At 36.9% G+C, this 23,057-nt stretch overlaps 1 protein-coding gene across 2 annotated transcripts in view; it reads right to left on the reverse strand.

The window, feature by feature from the left end:
• IL1RL2 (interleukin 1 receptor like 2) overlaps positions 1-23,057 on the reverse strand; it is a 44,591-nt gene that overhangs the window by 17,963 nt on the left and 3,571 nt on the right. Inside the window, exons 4-6 of one of the 2 annotated variants that reach the window (XM_058534386.1) lie at positions 21,599-21,794; positions 11,438-11,597; positions 7,507-7,581 (exon numbers count right to left, since the gene is read on the reverse strand). In XM_058534386.1, the coding sequence (XP_058390369.1) occupies positions 7,507-7,581; positions 11,438-11,597; positions 21,599-21,794 (431 nt within the window). The remainder of the gene's footprint in view (positions 1-7,506; positions 7,582-11,437; positions 11,598-21,598; positions 21,795-23,057) is intronic. The other variant, XM_058534387.1, reaches the window with a different exon arrangement.

Here is a 23,057-nt window from a genome sequence, read left to right on the forward strand (position 1 = left end):
CCTCAGCAAAAAGAGGAGGATTGGTGTAGATGTTAGCTCAGGGCTGATCTTCCTCACAAAACAAAAAAAAAAAAAGCATCTTGACTATTACTCAACCTTTGCATTTTTCATACAATGTTATAATCAACTTATTAAATTCTACAAAAATTAGAATCTATTAGATTTTGACTGTCTTATTCCTCAAAACAAAGGAAAACTGTTCAATAGTTTAGTCTTGAGTGTGTTGTTTCTGTAGGTTTCTAAAAATAGATCTTTTTAAATCAGATTAAGGAAATTCCCTTCCATTCCTAGTTTTAAAAGAGTTTATTTTTTTTTAAGTTATGAATTCCTAGTTCAAGTTTTCTAAATGACATTTTAGTATCTATTGGGGTAAATGTATTAATTTTTCTCCTTTAGTTCAATAATGCAAAATAAAAGGAAGAATTATCTAATATGATAACTTTGCATTAGTTCATATAAGCCCAATTTAGTCCCAATGTAGCATCCTTCATGTATATTGTTACAATCAATTTGCTAATATTTTGCTTAGAATTTTTCCTCTGTGTTTATGAGTGAGATTGGCCTGAAATTTTCCTTTGTGATAACGTCCTTGTTGGGTTTGCGTGTCAAGGTTTTTCTGACCTAATAAAATGAGTTAAGGACTGTTTCCTCTTTTTCTACTCTCTGAAACAATTTGTTTAAAATCGATGTTATTTCTTTATTAAATGTTTTGTAGAATTCACCAGTAAAGCCAACTGGATCCAGAATTTTGTTTGGGAAAGATTTTAAATTTATTTAATAGTTATGACTATTCAGAATTCTATATCTTCTTGTGTCTGATCCTATGTGCTGATTTTTATAGAAATTTGCCCATTTAAAAAATTTTTCAAATTGTTTGACACTAAGTTTTTCAGAATATTCTTTTATGATTTTTTATTGCCTAAATGATCTATGGTGATGGCCCCTTTTTCCTTCAGATTGGGTCATCTCTCTTTTCTTAATCAGTCACACAGGGATTTATCAATTTTATTCCATTTTTCAAAAAATCAACTTTTTTCTCTGTTAATCAATCACTCAGTTGTATGTTTATTTTCTATTTCACTGTTTTCTGCTCTTACTTTTCACATCATTTCTCTATTTTCCTTGGGTATATTTTGCTTCTCTTTTTCTGTCTTCCAGAGGGGACACTTAGCTCACAGATGTTTCAACCATTTCCTTTTCTAATTTAGGCTATGAAGTTTTCTCGAAGCAAATCTTTGCATCCCATCAATTTTGATATCATCTTTTCATTAACATTCACTTTCCAATTATTTTCTGATTTCTATTGTGATTTCTATTTTGATCTATGAGCTATTCAGAAGTTTTTGTATTTGATTGTATTCAAACCAATGTGGTTATTCTAGTTGTCTTTTTGTTATTTATTTCTAACTTGACTGTATTGTGGTCTGAGACGTGTTATATGATTTCAATCTGTTGGATTTTGTTGAGACTAACTCTATGGCCAATATATGGTCAATTTTATTAAACATAAACATTTCATTTGTGCTTAGAAAGAATGGATAATCTACAGTAGTTGGGCACAGGGCTACATATATGAACATTAGGCCATTTTTTAGGCACATTTTATTTATCATGATAGGGTGTTTTGTTTGCTTGTTCTATCAGCTACTGTGAAAACTGTGTCAACGTCTTCCATTATTATTGTGAATTTATCAATTTCTCCCTGTAATTCTCTCTCTCTCTGTGTCTATGGGTATTTTTATACTTTTAAGGTCATGTTATTATGTATCTATAGGTTACTAATTGAACTTTTCATCATTATGATGTATCTCAGTTTACCTCTAATAATGCTTTTTGCCTTAAGATCTATCTTGATATTGGTATAATCTTATAATTGGTATAATTGCTATAACATTACTTTGGTTAGTGTTTATATCATATATCATTTTCTATCTTTTTGTCTTCAAGCATTTTGTAAAGAGCACCGAGTTTTAATTTGCTATTTCAAATCCAGTAGAACAATCTTTTTATTTGGAGCATTTAGTCCGTTTTGTAATTGGTGATATTTGTGGGTTTAAATCAACTATCTCATATATTTTCTGTATGTTGCATTTGTCCTATATTTGTCTTTTCCTTCTTGCCTTCTTTTGGATTCCTTCTTTTGTATTCCTTCTTACCTTCTTTTTGATTACTTTTTGTTATTCCATATAACCCTATATTTTAAAAATTATTATTCTCTTAGGGTTAACCTAGAAATAAAAACATATATCCTTGGACTTATCAAAATCTGTTATTATTGATATTTTTATCCTTTTCAGAGCAATGTAAAGTCTTAGAATGCAATTCCATTTACCCTTCCCAGTATATAGGCAAATGTTGTTGTGAATTCTAATTTCATATATTTTTTAATTCCATAAACAATCATCATTATTCCTTCATGCAGTCAAGATTCACTTAGACTTACTCACATATTTACAGCATATTTGCTCCTTCACTCTCTGCTACATAGCTGATTTACCCTCTGGGAACACTTTCCTTCCACCTGAAGAACATTCTAACAGTTCCCTTAGTGTGGGACTGTGGTTGGCAAATTTTATCACTTTTAGTTTGTTATATTTTCACTAATTATAAAATTAGCAGGTTTTTTTTCAGTTCACAACCTCCACTGTTTCCGTTGAAAATCCAAACAGCAGTCTTACTGTCACACACAGAAGGCATTTTTTCTTTTTTCCCTAACATTTACGCTATTTATCCTTTGTTTTTGGTTCTGTGCAGTTTCACTGTGGTATATCTAGACGTAGGTTTATTTTAATTTATCCTGCTGAGTTTCCTTAGCTTCCAGAGTCCTCGGACTAACGTCTTCTGTCAATTTGAAACGTTCTCAGCATTCGCTCTTAATAGTTCCATTTTCTCTTTTCTCTTTCTACTGGGGCTACAATTATATATACATTAGGTCTCTGTATCCTTTCTTTTAATCTCACTTCATATTTTGCATTCTTTTGTCTGTCTGTGCTTATTCTTACATATTTTCTCCTGACCTATACGTTAATTCATTAATTCTTTTTTCAAATATGTTTTATACACTATAAGTCCTTCATTGAAGTTTTGGTTTTGGTTTTTGTATTTACCAGTTCTAGAGTTTTTATTTGTTCTTCTTCAAATTTGATATGCTACTGCTTTATATTTTCCAGTTGTCTTTTGAAAATTTTGATCATGTCTTTTCCTTCCTTTAACATAGTAAGCACAATTAAAAAACAACACGTACTTGCTATTTCTATATCTGGCACACCCTGAGGATGTGTTTCTGTTTACCGTCTAAAAGTTACCAAGTCAAAAGTTACACGTTTGTGAAGGCTCTGAATACATACCGGCATTTCTCGCTACAAAGTTTAGACCAATCCATTCATTTCTTTATCTATTTTAACCATTTCTTGAGTATCTGCCATGTTCTAGGTATTGTTCTGAGCACCGGTGATACAGGAAAAAACAGACAAGTCTGCTCTTAAGGAGTGTAGACTCAAATAGAATTAGAGATACCAAAAAGAAGTTCAAAATCTGTGAGTTAGTGATAAGCGCTTTTGTGAAAAATAGAAGGTTCAGGGGATGGAGTGTGATGGTGAGAATGAGGTGTGCTATTTTAACAAGTTGGCCAGCTGAGATGACATTCATTAGAGACCTGACGGAAGTGCGGAAGCAAACCATGAGGATATCTGGGAAGAGCGTTCCAGGCAGAGGAAACAGCAAGTGCAAAGACCCTGAGGCTGAGGTGTGCTTGGCACGGTCAAGAACTAGCGAGCAGTCCCGTGTGACGAAAGCAGAGGGGCTGAAGGGGAAGGAGCAGTACGTGGGGTCCAAGCTCTCCCCCAGCACTGGCGATGGAGAAGCAGGGCACAGAGGGCCACACGGGGTGCGAGGATTGTGAATTTTATTTGGAGTGAGATGGGAAATGTTTAGACAGTTTTAAACACACGTATTTTTTTTTTCTTGTGAGGAGGATCAGCCCTGAGCTAATATCCGTGCTAATCCTCCTCTTTTTGCTGAGGAAGACGGGCTCTGAGCTAACATCTATTGCCAATCCTCCTCCTTTTTTTTCCCCCCCCCAAAGCCCCAGTAGATAGTTGTGTGTCATAGCTGCACATCCTTCTAGTTGCTGTATGTGGGACGCGGCCTCAGCATGGCCGGAGAAGCGGTGCGTCGGTGCGCGCCCGGGATCCGAACCCAGGCCACCAGCAGCGGAGCGCTAACCGCTAAGCCACGGGGCCGGCCCTAAACACACGTATTTTAAAGAGATTGCTCATAGTCATTACCAGTCACGTATTAGAACACCCTTTATAGTACCCTTGCTAATATTTGACTATAAGAATATTATACACATTCTTAATCCTTACCAATTTCATAGATAAATATCATTGTTTAGTGTATATTTCCTTTATTGCAAATGAATATATTTTCATATTCTGTTACTATTTTCTTCTATGAATTATTTATTTGCCTTGTTTGGATTATTTATTTTCCTTGATTTGTTGGTATTTTTATATAGAAACGATATTACCTATTTTCTGTTATCTCTGATCCAAACATTCTCTCCTAGTTCATCATTCACATTTTAACTTTACCATTTCTCAGATATACAGACGTTTGCCTTTTTTATCCTGGTCTAATTTTTGGATCTTTTTTTATTTCTTCCACTGATTTTTTGTTGAAAAAGTACATGATTCCGAGGATAGACAAAAATTTATCTTTATTTTTTAATGAAACTTTTGTGGTTTTGTTTTTATATATATTTCTTTAATTCATTAAAAATGTATTTTTGTGTCTGATATGCGGTAGAGAATGAACTACATATTCTTCAAATTTAACAAGTTATACCAACATCACATACTATTTACCACAGCTCTCTTTCCCGAAACATTTTTAAATGCCACAAACCTCTTTTACTAAATTCCTGTGTATTCTGGCATCTGTTTATTGTTTTTTGTTATGTTGCTCTAATCTATTTGTATACAAATATCAGTATTTACTTATTGTAGCTTTATAATACATTTTAATATTTACCAGAAAAGGTTTCTCTTTATTTCTTCTACTCAATTATTTATTTGCTAACTCGTTCCAGCATTTTTTGACATGATTTTAGAAATGCTTTGTCAAGTTTCAAGACATTCAGTGAAATTTAATTGGTATTATAATAAACTAATATATTAATCTGGGAGAAAATATGTTTTTGATATTGAGTGTTCTCATTTAGGAAAATGGTAAGGAATTTCATTAAAACGTGTATTCTTTTATGTCCTGGCTTAAAACGTTGCAATTTTTTTTATATAGGTAGGTCTTTCAAATTTCTTGTTCACTTTATTCCTTAATATTTTGCTATTTTTATTATAATTATGAATGTCATTTTCCCCAATTACATAATACATGATGAATTCATGCATGTAAAAATGCCGTTAGCTTTGAAAGTTTATTTTGTATTGGAATAACCTTACTGAACAATTGCCAGTGATTATAGTTTTTTTAGAGGATTGTCTTAAAATTTCTAGGTAGATATCCATAGATCATTTAAAATAATTGTATGTTTGTCTCCCTCTCCCAAGGCTTACGTCTCTTGTCTCTTAATTATCTCAACACATTGGCTAGGATTTTCAAAGACAGGAAGGGGAACAAAGTTAATCAAGAGAGTTAATCACAGGCCCACGTGTCTTTTCTAGGAGTTCATGAAACCCACTGGAGTATTCACAGGGTGAGAGAGATGGAGACAAGTGTCCTTTATTATGGGCATTATTATTTCCTTGAAAGTTTAAAGGCACTCTCCTCAAAATGTGTGGTCCAGAAAGGCACTCTCCTCAAAATGTGTGGTCCAGAGCTTTTTAAACAGATTTCATCTCCTCCCCATTTGTTGCCTTATAAGCTTTCTCACTTCTGTCTTTTACATTTGAGTTTCTCTGCTTTTGGGGGATTGGATTTGCTGGAGGTTTCTCTGTCTTCTTTTTTTATTCTCTGTCCCCCGACCCTTCTGTCCAGAACCAACTCTAGGACTTATCAATTCTTTTTTTTTTTTTTTTATAAATTCACTATTTTTTACTTTTATCTTTGCTATTTCCTCCTATGGGGTTATTCAGTTGCTCTTTTTTATAGAGTTAAATGACTAGTTTACGTATTTTAATTATTTCTACACTTATTAATAATCATGATATTTAAAGGTATCAACTTGTTCAGAGTGCAGCATGAGTCTCATTCCATGAAGTATGATATGTTCTCACTGCCATTATTTTCTCAATAGTCTGTAACTATGGCTTTGGATTAAATATAACCAAGAAAGCAAATAATTAGAAGATGAATTTGTTGTTGCTTAATTTTTAAAATTAGTGAATTTTATCTTCATGGGATTTATCATTGTTTTGACTTTAGTTGTAAATTTCTAGATTTACCTCATTGTGATTGGACCGTATAGTCTACAAAATTTCCTCTGTTGGGACTCTGAGTTTTTCATAGGTACTTATGAGTGTGATCTATTAAATACATTATTCTTATTATATAACCAGAATCTTTTAGATCCTTATTTGATTAGCAAATTTGTCGAATCCAGAGTGTGGTAAAATCTCTCACTATAACTGAAACAATTGTATTGTCTTATTGTATTGTCCTTGTATTTCTGAGAGTTTTAGCTTTATATATTTTGATTCACTGCTATTTGGCACATAAAAATTTTTGAGAGGTGTAATTTTTATTAGTATAAAATGATTCAATTTGTCATTTAACTTTTTTGCATTGAAAGATATATTATCAGGTTGAAAGATTAATACTGCCAACCCGATTTCTTTGTGTTAAATTTTTGAAAGATATATCTTGCTTATATTTATTTTTAATCTTCTAGGTCATGTATTTTTAGGTCTATGTCTTTTGAGAAGAGCATGTAATTGGATGTTAATATTTGACTCAACCTGAGCATTTGTCTTTTAATAAGGACTTTTTTAAATTTACTTTTTTTCTCTTCAGAAAGTACTCAACATGTTTTTATTTTATTGGTGATTACCTTTAAATTTTAAAAAATAATTTGAGCCTCTTTTTCTCCACCTAGATCATAAACTGAGGTGATGTTTACTGATCCTTTCCTATGTAAAATAAGGACTATAAGATAACTTCCCCTAGCCTTTAATATACTTTCCAGTATGAGATAATATAATCCAGAATTCTTGATCAACATTATTTAATAGTGGTTGTATATAATGTATCTTCTCTTTCAGAAATTACTTTTACATTTTCATTGCCTTTGCATGAACAGATTTACAATAATCATTTAGGCCACAGTGCTCACCGCCAGACCTTTCAAACCACAACGTCCCCAGGCTTCAGCTCCCTTGATTTTTTATTTTGATGCCTCTCCTGATGACCTGGAGTCTATCCAAAGCTGGAAACTGAAATGTGTATGGGATTTGTGTTCATCCTTGAAATTCAAAAAATTCACTAGGATATGTGCACATTTTGATTCCTGCCCCTAGTGATTTCAGTGGCTTCGATAACTTTACTCACCAAGTTGTACTTCAATTGAATTGTTTTTTGGATAAATGATTTTAGGGATTCTTCTTCCATTTCCAACTTTTTCTGCTAAGAAATCACACCCACATGAAATTGCATTAGAATCACACACGATACATTTCCAACTACTTGAATGCAATAATAGCGTAAAGAAAACATGACACAGAGCAAACCTTCAATAAACATTGCTCAAGAGAAAACAGAACTCACGATGTGACGAAATATCATTCATTAGATGCAGAGAGAATTGCTAAGGGAAAAAACGTAAAAGCTGGCCTATCAAGAGAGTTCACTTCACTATTATGTATTTGGTATAAATATAAACTGATGAGATTGTGCAATAAAATCTCATTACCTAATAATCCAAATACACTTCTTAATCAGTGGTTAAGCAAAGCCCTGGCCTATGTCCTCGATGGACAGAAATAATGACCCTAATGCTCTATCTTCAGTCCCACTCCTCCATCGTCCACTCCTGCTTTTCTGTATTCTTTACATCGTTTCCTCTTCTTCAGCTCTTGCATTCCTGCACCCCACTTGATAATCATCTCCCTTGTATTGAATCCCCACTCCTTAGTCTTTCTCCTCTTCTTCCCTTCCCCCTTTGTCCACCAAAACTTAGCAGTCACATTTAGTCCCACATTCCTCCTATATGTTTAGGGTGGGACATGGAAAAGTTAAAGAGGGGAGCTAGGAAAATGCAAAAACATGTCCTTTATGATGCCAATAATATTTGCACATTCTACAAACTATTCAAATTCAGGATGTCCCAAACAGAAGTCACCACCAGCTAGTTCATGTACCACCTTCCACTAGATCACACACGTCTAAAAGCTGGAAGTCATTCTAGGCAACAGCTTTTCTCTCACCCTCTTCAAATTATCAATCACCAAGTTAAACTAATGTTACCTCTTAACACTTCTCAGTCTGCGTCTCTTTCTCTGCTTCTAAACCCTCTATTTTCTATTCTCTCCTCTTTCTCCGGGCTTTCTCATTTACACCCACCTCTTCAATTCACATCTAAAGGCAATGACTTTGACAGCTGTATCTCCAGACCTTTCTCTAAGTTCCAGACCCACATAGGCCATGGCCAACTTGACATCTCCATTTGGGCATCTCAAAAGCACCAAGTATTCAGGTTGCCCATGACCAAACCCATGATCTCACTCCTAAATCCAGTTTTCCTCCAGAGTTATCTTATTTCATTAAATAATAGCACCATCCAGTCAGCTGCGTATGCCGAAAGGCCTAGCTTCCTTGACCTTGGCACACCCTTCACCCATATTCAATCCAACACTAAGACCTGTGGGTTTTACCTCCTAAAATGCCTCAACTCCATCCACATCTCTCCATCTTCAGTGCCACCATGTTGCCTGTGCCTACTGGATGTCTCACCTGCATTTCTGCACCTGCCTTCTAACTGCCGCTCCTTTCTGTGTAGGGATCATTCTGTGCATAGCAGCCACACCGAGCTTTCAGAAATGTAAGCCACACCATGTTACTCTCCTGCTCTCAACCCCTCTGGCTGTTTACCATTGTTCTTAGAATAAAATCCATATTCCCTGCTTCGGATTGCATGTTCCTACCTAATCTTGGCCCCTGACTACTTCCCCAAGCTTATTACCTACCATGATCCTCACTCAGCATCACTCCAGCCAACCTGCCTACTTCCCATCCTTCAGCCATACCATGGTCTATCTTGTTATAGGGCCTTCACTTCCGCTGCTCCCTCACCCATTCCAGCACTCAGTTAATGCTTCGTGACCATCAGCATCACTATTATCGGGAAGCTTTCCCTGACCCACTGCCTTCTGAACAGACCCCTGTCTGTTTATCTCATGCTTTCCTTTCCTTCACTGCATTAATCTCCTCGGTAGTTACACACCGCCCATTAGTAATTATCTGATTCACCTCTTCCTCTCCTCCCTGCTCAGATTTCAGGGCTCCCTCAGAGCAGCGGTCACAGCTGCTTTCCTCACCATCATGTTCTCTCTGTCTGCCGCAGGACCTGGCCTTGTTAGCAGTCAGTAGAGTCACTGCCTGAAGAAGAAGAACCCCTTCCACCTCAAGCCAGCTTCAGATTATCAGCACTTTTCTGGATATTGCAGCCGCCGCCTACGTGCTCTCCAGGCCTCAAGACCCTCTTCAACTCCTGCTCAAATCATCTCAAGACTGATCTCACCCATCTCAAGTGCAGCCTCATCACTCTGCACTTGGCCCACCCAGAGGCTCTTCAGTGGCTGCATGGTACAGCCTGCATAGAACCGGCCCCCTCGGCCTTGTCCCTGGTTAACTCTGTGGCCTCAGCTCCCACCCCTCCTCACCGCATACTTATGCTCTAACAAGATTAGTTTTAGATCCAACATAAACTGTAATGGCAAACACTTCCATGCTTCCCCTTATACTGTTCTCTCTGCCCCTCCTCATTCTTTTTCACTTCTGTAAATCCTACTTGTCCTTCAAAATTGAGCTGAGAAGACATTTCCTCTTGGAAGCCTTCCAAGAATTTTCTTGCCACCCCTGTGGCTACTTCTAATTCTTTTCCTGCTCCCCCAGATGCTGTCTATAACTCTATCCTTACCACATAATGTTAAAATGATCCATTTATATCTCTATATCTCTCCACTACCACCAGGCTGAGAGCTTCTCAATAGAAGAAACTGTTTTTTTTTTTTTTAATTATTAGGTTCTAACAATTTTTGGCATATAACAGATCATAAATAAATGTTTATGGCAGTGACATGAAGTATAGACTGTTGGACTCAGTGGCCTCTTGAAGTATTCTTCATTTTGCCTTTGAAATTTTGCCTTTTGAAGAATTCCCTCAGCCATCAATGTAAAACTAAAGCATGAGCGTAGTCAATCATTCAGTTAAGGAATAGATCTGCGCCTAGTCTAGGCCAGGCACTGGACGAGGTGTTGGGGATTCAACTGTGAACAAGACAAAGAAGGTGCTCACTTTTGGAGAGATACTCAGTTAGCATAAAACCCAAGAGCATAAAAATCATAAAATCTAACGCAATTAATTTTCCTAAGTAAAGGGTTCCGGGTAGGAAGCAGCAAACCACCCATGAACACATCCCCCAAGAGAGCCACACCCTAGAAATTGCTAAGTATCCCCTAGTATTATGAAGTCAGACAGAAACTAGAAACAAACATGAAGGTCCACGTCAAAGTAATATTCAGCTTTCAGTTGTTTCCATTTAGAGGAGTAAATATAGAAAGTAACTCTCTACTGAAGAAAAAGCAAAAGGCAACATAGCAAGAACTCCTTGTTGAATGTGTTTAGAAGAAAAAAAGGCTTGTCTGGGCACTAAAGCCTGAGTCCTGGCCCTGTTTCTGCCACTAATCAGCTTTCTAAGTCACTCCCCTCCTAGGACTCTATAAAACTAAGGGCTTGAGCTAAATTATTTTTAGGGTTTCTTCTACCCCTAAGATTCCGCTTTCAAATCTCCAGGTCATATGTTCAAGAACAGTGGCTGTTCTGGGCTGAAAACTGAAGCTCCGTGAGCATTAGGTTTCCAGGAACCAAGTCCAGAGACCTTGAACTCCGCAGCGCCTGAGGCAGGGGAGGCCAACGCTGGAACGGCCCACTGCAATAGTCACACCAGGGAAGAGTGAGGGAAATAAGGGTAATAGTAATAATATCTGCCATCTCCTGAATACCTATACTTTCCCAGGCACCCCATAGTTACTCTATATACATGATCTCATTTAATGTTCATATATAAACCAAGAGTTTTGAATATTCTGTTTTTTCAGATGAGAAAACTAAACTGTTCATGCCCTTTTGCCTTACTCTTTCTACTCTTTGAGAGCCTGCTAACTTTCAGGAAAATCAAGATCAAGAATTACTTCTGCCCCAAGCCAGCCATCCCCGGCAAAGCCAAGAGGAAGTTGAGACAACGAACATGAGCATACTTACTGACATTGACAGTAATACTGTTGAAAACAGTGTACTGTTTCCCTGTGTGTGTCAGTCTGGCTTGACATGCATAGTACCCTCTGTCCTCTGCTGAGACATTGTTCACCGAAAGCTTTATGCCCCAAGAAGCAAACCGCTCTCCTTCAATCTCTTTACAGTCCTAAATACAAAAAAAAAAATTCAATTCAAAGAGTATTTTGGGGTATCAGTTACATTCCTAGTTAGTGCCATCCTATGAACTATGGGGAAATACAAGAAACCCTGTGATCCCTAGACCTTAGGTAATTTATAATCTAACTGCAGACCATATATACACACACACACAGAGATATATTCAGAAGACTTGATAAAGAATATTTTACAAGCTACAATGAGTGCTATAAATATTAAGTCTAATATGAGTTGAGAGGAGAGAGGCCTATGGCCTATGTAGTCTGGAAGGGAGACTTCATGGAGGAGGACTGGGGCTGGTCCATAAAGGAATTTGGTAGGAGCACGTGAACAGGCAGGAATGTCCTCCACCTACAGGGTCCCATCTATCTCAATGGACCACCATCTAATGGCACCAAGCCCCTTTGCCAAGACTGCAAGCCCAGGTGAATAATTATTGCTTCCACTGTGTTACAGGCCCAATTACACCTTCTCCACCAATCAGGGGTTGGACCTTCCAGAAGTCCAAAATAACTCTTCACCAACATTCTGTTTGACCTGAGCAATAATCAAAGTATGCCGGCCAAGCCTACAGGGAGCAGATGTTATGTAACTCCTCACGTCACCCTAGCTCACATGATGCTTCCACTGCATCCACACCAAACCCACTTGAAGACTGGTTAGTCTCAGGAATGCCTTTCTCACTTGTCATCCTCATCAACCACTCAAGAGAGTAAGCCTCACCATTCATCTGTCCTGTCATAAGCTCACATTCTCATGCTAATCACCACTTCTTCCATCTCACAGGCCCACTTCTGAACTCTCTCTCAAACACTTTCCCCTTGCTTCAGGAATTTCCACTCTACAGAGTAACTTCTTGGACAATTGAGTCTATTTTATTCATTCAAACATTTAAGTTCCTGCTCTCTGCTAGCATTGTGAGAGGCCCTGCTCATGCAGAAATAAGATGTAGTCCCTGTCCTTGGAAAGTTCACAATCATTATAATAGAGAAGACCAACATATAAACCCCTAATTTATAAATACAGATTTAATTGCCCAAGTTTTGAGCTCTCTCCTCGCTGAGTCAGCCACAGTTCAGCAGCAGACCTCATTCTCCACCACTGGTACAGTGTTAATGGATTCATCTCAAAAGGTGGAACTCAGTAATGCCAGAATGAGCATTTGCTTATTTACAATGTGAACTACAACTTTCTAAAAGTCTTACATTATTTCTCTATAAACACCCTATATGGGAAACTAAAGGATAATTGGACAATTGCTTACCAAATAGAATGGGAATTACTACCACGAGCCACATGAGTGAAGGCATCAGACTCTGACAATGTGATCTCGCCTTCTTTAGAGCAGGAATAAACAAAAAGCTGGAGTCCTTGGGCTACGGAAACCTCTTCCCTGGCTAGGGCTTGGATAGGCACAATCTCTGGGCCGCCCCTTCTTTGCTCCCATTGTTGACCAATCCCCTTTCTGATTGACTCATTCTTTTTTTCAACGTGTACAAATATTTAATCATATTAAAGTTTAGCCTTCCTAGCTTAAGAGCCATTCTGTCCTTTTACAATAAATAGAACCGCCTCTACTGTAACCCACTGGGGCATTATTTTAGAGTTTAAATTCTCAGAATGCTCTTATTTTTATTTAAAAATTCTTGGGTGATATCTCACTAAAAAGATTTAAAATTAAAATATTAACAATAATAACAGCCAATCTTTGAATGTGCTTTATATTTCAAGCACCAAGAAGAACACTCCTGGGCCAGCATTTACAATGGTTCCGAGCCATAAAATAGCCCAGAACATTCTGGCTAAGATGTCGTGGCTACAGGAGAGTGATGGAGATGAAACTGGTGAGGCCAACAGAGCCCAATCATAGAAAACCATGAAAAGGGAATGAACATCTGAAGCTTTCTGAGCAAGAGAATAAGATGATCATATTTTATTTTGAGGATGATCCATCTGGTTGCTCTGTGGGAAAGGATTAAAGATGGGGCAATCCTAAAGACTAAGAAACAATTTAGGAAGTTATTTCCATAAACTAAGGCTAAGCAGAGCATGAAATAAGGCAGAAAGTAGGGATAGCAAGAAGGGAACAGAAAACAATGATTTTAAGCAGTTCCAATCCACAGAATTTGGTAACAAATCTGGAATATGGAAAGAAGACAGGACTTCTATGGTCTCAGCTTGGGTATGCAAAGGTGTTGTTAGATAAGGGAAAGAATGCAGAGAAAATACAGAAGAATGATCAGATTTGGGGGTAAGAAAAAAAGTGACTCTAAACGTGATGACTCTGGGGAATTGGGGATGGGAATGTCTAAGTAGAATGTATATTAGGCTGTTGTACAAAGTATTTGGAGGTTGAGAGAAAAGCCAAGGCGGGAGAAAGAGAATTGGGAGCCATCTGTATATGGATGGTTCTGAGCTACCCATTTGAGTGCAATCAAAGCAAGAACAGAAGATGACCATGGCTGAAATTGGAAACCCCAAAATCTAAGACCCAAACATAGAGGATGAGAATACAGTGATGATTACTAAGGAAGGGCTGGGGCGGGGGGAAACAGAGACAAAGAAGGAGTAAATCTCAGAAGGAAGAGAAGAGGGAGTTCTTAGTTGATGGGAATTTCCAGTAGTGACGGATGCCACGAAGAGAACTTGTTAAAGATCTCAAGGAGATCTGGGCCAGAACCACACTGCAGAACTAGCTCACATGATAGCTGCTACTTCTACCACAGTCATGTCAGTGGGAATCAAGACTTTGAAATACACCACCTGCAAGTAAGAGACCAGGAGTAACCAGTTATGCAACTATAGGGTGTGAAATCATGCCACATCTGGTAGAGCCACACCAACAAATAAATCAGAAGACATCTGCACTGCTTCTCAGCTCCCATAAACCTAGTGACTGGACCTGGAACACCACTGCAGAAAATTTCCACGTCCGTGCTGTCTTGTAGAAAAAGCAGGAAGATCCACCATCTTCACTTTGGCCTTTCAGTGAAGCCAACTGGAGAAACTAAATCAGATCCAGAATCTTAGCCACAAGCGACTCTAGAAAACGTAGGGTGCGTTTTTCATTGTTTTGTTCTTATTTTTTAGCTTTATAGCCTCTATAGTATAAAGAGGCCCATCATGGATAATGACTGTCTACCCACCATATCTGTCCTATTTTTCTACCCAAACTTTCTATCCATCCAACCCATTTTTCTATATTAACTTGAATCAGTCCCCTTAACCCTCTATTTTCTCCTAATTTCCAGTTTCCTTCAGGTCTCATTTCCTTTCCTATCCAACCTAGCCTCATGTGGCCATTACTTTAATCACCCCTCTTCCAATTCCCCAACTCTGTAGCCCTTAAGCATCCTGTAAAACTTCCATCCTGAGTCGATCCTGCGATCCCTCTCCTACAACCAGATGAGCACCAGAGGAGATAATCACATAAACATGGGTATTGGCACCACTACCAATTCATGGTCTTCTCCTTAGAAATTCTTTGCATCTCCTTCAACTCTTTCTCCCACCTATTACCTATGTTGCTCTTTCCAATTTTCCACAAAACATCTCCTTCCAATTAACAGGGAAAATAGGGGCCATCAGGAATGAGTTCCTTCCTCTTAATCTCCTCTTCCTTTTCCCTCATTCTATCAGTTCTACTTCACACACTCTGTTAAATGACCCCCAATTCTTCACTAAATTTCTAAAGTAGGCTAAATGATCAACATGCCACCATTCTTAAGCCTTCCAATTTACTCACTACATTGCCTTCATGAGGACTTTACTAGAATGTAAAGTTAATCAAGTCATTATCCCAATGGTGTAATTAGCTGCTAAAATACTGTAAGTGGAGAAAAGGCTACGTGTAGGTTAACACACAAGGTCTTCTACTTTCTAGCATCACCTTACCCCACTCTTCCATGTAGCCTAAACTCTGACCAATGCCCCCAACCACAATTCTCTTTCTCACTTAATCCCTTTGCACATGCTATTTCCTCGAATTACCATCCTTCCTTCCCTTCCCCACCAGCTTAACTGCTATTCATTCTTTAAGCAGAGCTCAGCAGTCACCTCCTCCGGGAAGCATTTCCTCAGACATTCCCAGTGTCTGATCTAATTTTGCCTTCTTTATGTTCACCTCACACTATAATAAAATTTTTAGTTCACTCATCTGCCTCCTCTGGTAAATTATAACTTTTTTGAAGGCAGAGTCTCTCTTTCATCATTACATCCCCAGTGCCTGGCACAGCACCAGGCAGATAATAGGCTCTAAATATTTGGAGAATTGATCCCAACCATCTCATTTCACAGATGAAAACACTGAGGCCCAGAGAGTGACCCAAGACCTGAGAACTACTAGCGGTAAAACAAAGCCATAACTGAGGTCACTGCATCTGAGCAGGTGGGACAGTTTCAGAATCATCCCTTCTCCTTGGATGCCTCTTGGCTCTTAGCGTCCTCCTATCTTCTCAAGCTGAGTGGTTATTTTAAAAATAAAGATGCGTGAGCCCCACCCATGGATAACCTGATTCAGTTGGTAGAGAAAGAGGCCAAGCATCTGCTTTTTCAAAAAGTCCATAAGATAAAATCTGATGCGCACTTAAGATTGATAATTGCAGCTGTGAGTCCATCTCCAAGACTTAACAGAAATTTAAATTTATATTAAATGATGATAAATGATTATAACACTTCCTACGTTGCTAATAATCACCCAGTTCCTCAAAGTCTGATCATACTGGAACAGGAAAGAAGAGGTTTTATCCTCAGGCTAGCAATCTTAAGGCTTGGAAAGCCTTCTGAAATCATGTAGTCTAAACCCTCATTTTATAAGTGAGAAAACAGACTCAACATATCTGTAACTTGACACTGAGGTGATGGCAGAGTTGATTCTAAAAATCCACCTCTCTACAAATGTCAAGTGCTTTCACGTCTATTTCTAGAACAGGTCCAGGTCAGGAGGAAAAAAAATGGCAGAAGAGTCCTACTGTCAAGACTCTAAAAAGTCATGATACTAGGGCAAAGAGGTGATCATAGCAAGGCTGCAAGGTGGAAGACAGGAGTCTTGAGGAATAGAGTCTAAAGAAGCCACATAGAGGAATGTGAAACACTATATCCTGAGAAGCCCAGAGATGGACTTGAAAAATGGGTGATGCCACAGTCAAAGCCAACTGAGATGGAGCAGACTGTGGCATGGCAATCGATACTCTCTGAAAGGAATAGGAATATTGTTACTAATTAAATTGTAGTCAGAGCCAATGCTAATGAGGAAAATGAGATAGAGCAGGCAAAGTGCTTATTATATGCCCTGACACACAGCAGGTATTAAACGAATATTTGTCACTGTAATTTTTTTCATTGGCCCAATAGTTGATAAGAAAAATGAAAAATATTGGGAGATAGAAAGAACTTGGAGGCCATTCATCTGCTCAGTACATATTTACTGAATATTTCCTAAGTGCCAGGTACTATCTTTGCAAGTGGAGAAGGCACAGGTGGTAGCTATACAGTCTATAAAGATGTCTTTGAAAAGTTCATCAAGATGAACTTCTCATTAATGGAACACAAGGTGTATAGAACTAACTATCCTAAATGATTCTGAAAGTGATGCCTGATAGACTGAAAAAACAGTACTTTTAACAGAGTTATGGGCTTAGGGGACAAAAGTTAGAGTCAGGACCTGCCAATGAGGAACAGCCCCGGTGAACTCTCAGGCCTTTAGTTGGGATCTTAAATGGCCACAGAGTTTGGTGGAACCACTAAAAGAACAGCCCAAAGAGAGATTGAATCAATCCTAATTTCCAATTTTCTTTTGATCACCAAATGAATTAAAGTAATCAAGTACACTTGACTACTCAGAAGTATTATGGTATACAGAGCCTCAAGTGAGCTCTACATTTTTCATATTTAATATCTGGCACTCAAGCAAAAATAACCAATCCTGTGAGAAGATAAGACAATGTGATCTAAACCTAAGAGAAATGGCAGACACACAGGGAAACCAAGTAATGGAATTATCAGACACGGACTCTATAGTAATTGTGCTTAATTTGGTCAAGAAATTTAAACATAAGCTTGAGAAATTCAACAATGTATATAAACTATAAAAAAGAACAAATAAAAATTATAGGATTGAAAACTGTAATAACTAAAATTAAGGAATAAACTCATGAACTTAATAGATAAAATAGTGAATTGGAAAACAGGTCAGAACAAAACATCCCACCAAAACACGCACACACAAAATAATTGAAAATAAGAGATATAGGAAATATGGTTTTTCAAAAAAGACTAAATGCAGGGCTGGGCCCATGGCCTAGTAGTTAAGTTCGGCACGTTCCACTTCAGGAGCCCAGGTTTAGTCCCCGGGCGTGGATCTACACCACTGGCCAGAGGCCATGCTGTGGCAGCAACCCACATACAAAATAGAGGAAGACTGGCACAGATGTTAGCTCAGGGACACTCTTCCTCAAGCAAAAGAATTAATTAATTAATTCGTTAATTAACTAGTTAATTAACGAATTAATTTATCCTTTTGGAATCCCAAAAGAAGATGAAAAAGAAAATAAGGTAAAAGCAATGTTGGAAGAACTAATGACTGAGAAAATAATAATGATGGGGGAAAAAAGGACAACAAGCCACAATTTCAAAAAGCACATGCGGAATAGATGAGAAATCCATAATTCCATAATTCAAAACTCACCATAGTAAAACTACTAAAATCCAAAGACAAGGAAAGAATTTTAAAAGTATTCAGAAAAAAAGACCTATTACCTTGAAAAGAATAAAAGAGCTCTTTTCAAAATCATAAGAGAGATGATCCTGTTCATATCTCATGAGAAATAATGGAATCCATAAGACAATGGCATAGTATGTTCAAAGAACTGAAAGAAAATAAACTCCAACCCATCAAAAATATCTTACAAAAATTAAGATGAAATAAAGGCTTTTTCAGACAAACAAAATGAGATAATTCATAATAAGAAAATTCATACTAAGGGAATTTTTGATGGATATTGGTTAGACAGAATAAATTATTCCAGACAGATGCTCAAAGATACAGGATGGAATGAAGAGCAAGGCAAAGGTTAAATATGTGAATAAATGTAAAAGAATATTGACCGAGAATAATAATAATGTCTTACGGTGTCCAAAATATACAAATCTATAACTATAATAGCAAGTAAGCCAAAAGATTGTTAGAGTTAAAGAATTCTAAGATTCTTACTTTGTTTAAGTGTTAAAAGTACTAATTTGTATTAGACTTTAATAAGTCAAAGATAAATGTTATGTCTAAAGCAACCAGTAAGATAATTGTTTAAAATGCATACTATTAAGTTAATAGAAGAAAAATAATAAATAAATAATTAATTCAAAATAAGGGAAAAAAAGAAAAGAAAGAATTTAGAACAGGCATGATAAATAGAAAATGGAAAATAAACCTAAAAATATCAATAATCACATTAAATACAAATTGACTAAACGCTCCAAGTGAAGAATAAAAACTGCCAGCCTAAAATTTTTTAAATCCAAATATATGCTACTTATAAAGGACATATCCTAAAATGTAAAAATACAAAGAGGTTGAAAGTAAAAGGATAGAGAAAAAGATTCAGCACGCAGGCACCTACCACAAGAAAACTAACATAGCTGTATTAGTACCAAAGAAACGTAAACTTTACGGCAAAAAGCCTTGAGATGTAAAGATGAGGGCTTTATTATACCAAAAGATTCGATTCAACAACAAGACATAAGAATTTTAGATATTTTTGTAACTCATAATATAATCTCAAAAATATAATACAAACATTGATAGACTCAAAAGAAGAAACAGAAAAAATGCACAGTCACCCTGGGTTATTTTAACATATTTTTCTAAGTAACGAAAAGAAAAAGGGGAGGGGGGTAGATATGTAGACTTGAATAATAGAAGTAACAAATGCATATTGCAATATTTACATTCTTTTGAATATATGTGGGGCATTTATAAAAGTTGAACATATGCTGGGCTTTATGGCCAAATATCAAAGTATTTAAATCATATAGAGTGTATTCTTTGCCACAGTGCAATTAAGCTTAATGTCACACAGAGAAAAGTAACAAAAAAAAAACTACTATATTTGCAAACTAAGCAATCCTTCAAAATAATCCAGAGTTCAAAGAAGAAATAACATCAGAAATCAGAAAATATTTTGAACTGAATGATGAGAATATACATATCAAAACCTATAGAAAGCAACTAAAACTGATACAGGGAAATTATAATTTTAAATGCATATACTGGAAAGGAAGAAAGGCTTATAATTAATGATCAAAGAATCCATCTCATAACGTTAGTAACATAACAGCAGATTAAAACCGAGGAAAACAAACTAGATGAGAGCAGAAATTAATGAAACAGAAAACAAACTAATGAAAGACAGGATTAACAAAGCCAGCATTTGTAAAGACGGATCCAGTTGATAAACCCCTGGCAAGAGTAATCAACAAAAAAAAGAGAGAAAATGGAAATATACGACACCAGAAGTAAAAGAGGAAACATCACTACAAATCCCACCAACATTAAAAAGATGAGTATATTTTGAACAACTTTATCTCAATAATTTAAAAATTATATAGATCAAATGGAGATTTCTAAACACGCACAATGTGCTAAATCTGCCACAAGAAGAAACAGGGAATCCAAGTATCCTGTAATTATTAAGGACGTTGAATCTGTAATTTGAAAACCTTCCCTCAATGTAAGTTCCAGTCTCAGATAACTTCACTACTAAACTCTAAAAGCACGTAAAGGAAGAAATAAAACAAATCTTAAACATATCTAGAAAAAAGAAAAGTATTACTTTGCAAGTTATTTTATAAGGTCAGCATATCCTTCATACCAAAATCGGACAAGGACAAAGCAAGAAACAAAAATTACAGACTAATCTCTCATGATACAGTTGAAAAAAATCCTAGACAAAACATTAGCAAACCAAATCTGGCGATATATAAAAAGGGTTACACATCAATGCGGCTTATTCCAGGAATGCAAAGTTGGTGTAACATTCAAAAATCAATCCTTGTTATTCATAACATTAACAGAATTAAAAAGAAAAGTCTTATGGTAAGTAAAAAATGAATTTGATAATATTTAACATCAATTCATAACAAAAATCCAAGCAAACTAGGGAAACTTCCTTAATCTGATAAAAGTCATTTATTAAAATTCTAGGGGGCCAGCCCCGTTGCATAGCGGTTAAGTTCTCGAGCTCTGCTTGGGGGCAGCCCTGGGTTTGCCAGTTCGGATCCTGGGCTCGGACCTACACACCGCTCATCAAGCCATGCTGAGGCAGTCCCACACAGAGCAACTAGAAAGATGTACAACTAGCCTATGCTCCTCTATGCCAAAGACTATGTCTTGTATGTTATCATCTGCCAGTATAATCAAGAAAAGAGAACGTTTGAGGGTGAAAACACAAGGTGCAGAAAGATGAGTATAGGTGCCCTGTTTGCATAAACAAGGAAGGGCTAGGATACAGTTTTGTTTGCTTGTATAGCATATGCAAGCATAGGGCAAAGTATGCAAGGAACCAATAATGGTAGCCACATGTTAGGGAAGGTGTGATGGGCCCAGGGCAAATCCGGATCAGGAGTGCAAGGAGACTTTCCAGGGGTGACTTCTTATGCTTGGTGACTATTGGGTCATGTGCATGTACTACCCATTCAAACAAACAAACTAATTAATCTGTTAGAAAAAGAGAATAACCAAGGATAGTCTGAAATATAAAGATAATTGGGGGGAGGTGGTGGATACAAATAATAAAATATTACAAAGCTATCATAATCATAAATTAAAAATAAATAATTAGCAAGGTAAAATTACCAATAGCAATTAGCTAACAAATCTATCTTAGGTACACAAATCTCTTTACCAACTCTGCCTTAAAAGATACAACTTAAACTACAAAAACAAGTGGGTTTTAAAGAAAAGGAAGATAAATATCAGTAGGAAAATTATTTTTTTACCTTGTACCACTTTATTGAATCCAAAACACAACTCTTTGGGAAGTTCAGATGACATGTAAGACTGTCATCTTTTCCAACATGTAATATCTGTTGGTACTCGTCTAATGAATACGGTCGACTGTTTCTGGAAGCATGGCACCAATATTTTTTAAACACAGTTAGGTTTACGTGTATTCTGTGACAGGTGTCTGTATTGCTGTAAGAAAACGGCAGATTGAAATCTCATAAACAATAACAAAATCAAACGATTCCGTACATATTCCAATATTTCCAAACCATTTTTAAGGTACTATGCAAACTCTCTGCCTCAAACAAGACAATATGCATCTCAGAAACCATTCATTAGAAAAGGAAAAAATATTTATATAGTAGAAACACTGGACAACATCTTAATGAAGTGATCAAAATGCACACCAAGGAGGGGCAAATAGACGCCATGCACCGCTGAGAGTGTTGTCTGATGAGGACACACACCACTTATGTGGTATTCCAGCTATGAAGGGTCAGCCTGAGCCTACCCATGAAGAAATACCGGCAAATTCAAATTAAGGGACAGAATATAAAATATTGCCCGTACTCCTCAAAAATGTCAATGTCATGAAAAACAGACCAAGGACCTGTTCCAGATGAAAAGAGATTAAAAACGCATGACATGGGCCGACCCATGGGGCAGCGGTTACGTGCGCGTGCTCCGCTGCGGCAGCCCGGGTTTGCAGGTTTGGATCCTAGGCACACACCGACACACCGCTTGTCAAGCCATGCTGTGGTGGCATCCCATATAAAGTAGAGCAAGATGGGCACGGATGGCAGCCCAGGGCCAGTCTTCCTCAGCAAAAAGAGGAGGATTGGCGACAGATGTTAGCTCAGGGCTAATCTTCCTCACACACACACAAAAAAAACGCATGACAACCAAATGCAGTGCATGATCTTGGATTGGATCTTGTATGGGAAAGGGAAAAAAAAAACGTATAAAGGTCATCATTGAGATGATTGATAAAATTAGAACATGGATTGTTAGAATATGGATTATGTATTAGATCAAAGCATTGTGTGACAGTTAAATTTCCTGAATGTGATAACTATACTGTGATTATGTAATAGAATCTTCTTGCCGATAGGAAATGCACACTGAAATATTAAGGGGTAAAGGGACATGATGCATACAATCAAGTAATTTGGAAAAAATTGTTTAGAAAAAAATATTGTGTAATATACATACACGTGGAGAGAGAGAAAGAATGCTAACGTAAATGTGGCAAAGTGTTAAGTAATGGGGAATCTAGATAAAGGGTAGATGGGAGTTCTTTACACTATTCTTGCAAATTTTATGTGAATTTGAAATTATTTCAAAGTAAAAATACACAGTTTGACTAAATATGTATCATATCTGTATGTTAAAGATTTGTGAGAATTCATGTTCATTTTCTTCCATGACAGACAATCTATGTCTACTTTCTAT

This window comes from Diceros bicornis, chromosome 40 (genome assembly GCF_020826845.1).
Source record: "Diceros bicornis minor isolate mBicDic1 chromosome 40, mDicBic1.mat.cur, whole genome shotgun sequence".
NCBI classification, from domain to species: Eukaryota; Metazoa; Chordata; class Mammalia; order Perissodactyla; family Rhinocerotidae; genus Diceros; species Diceros bicornis.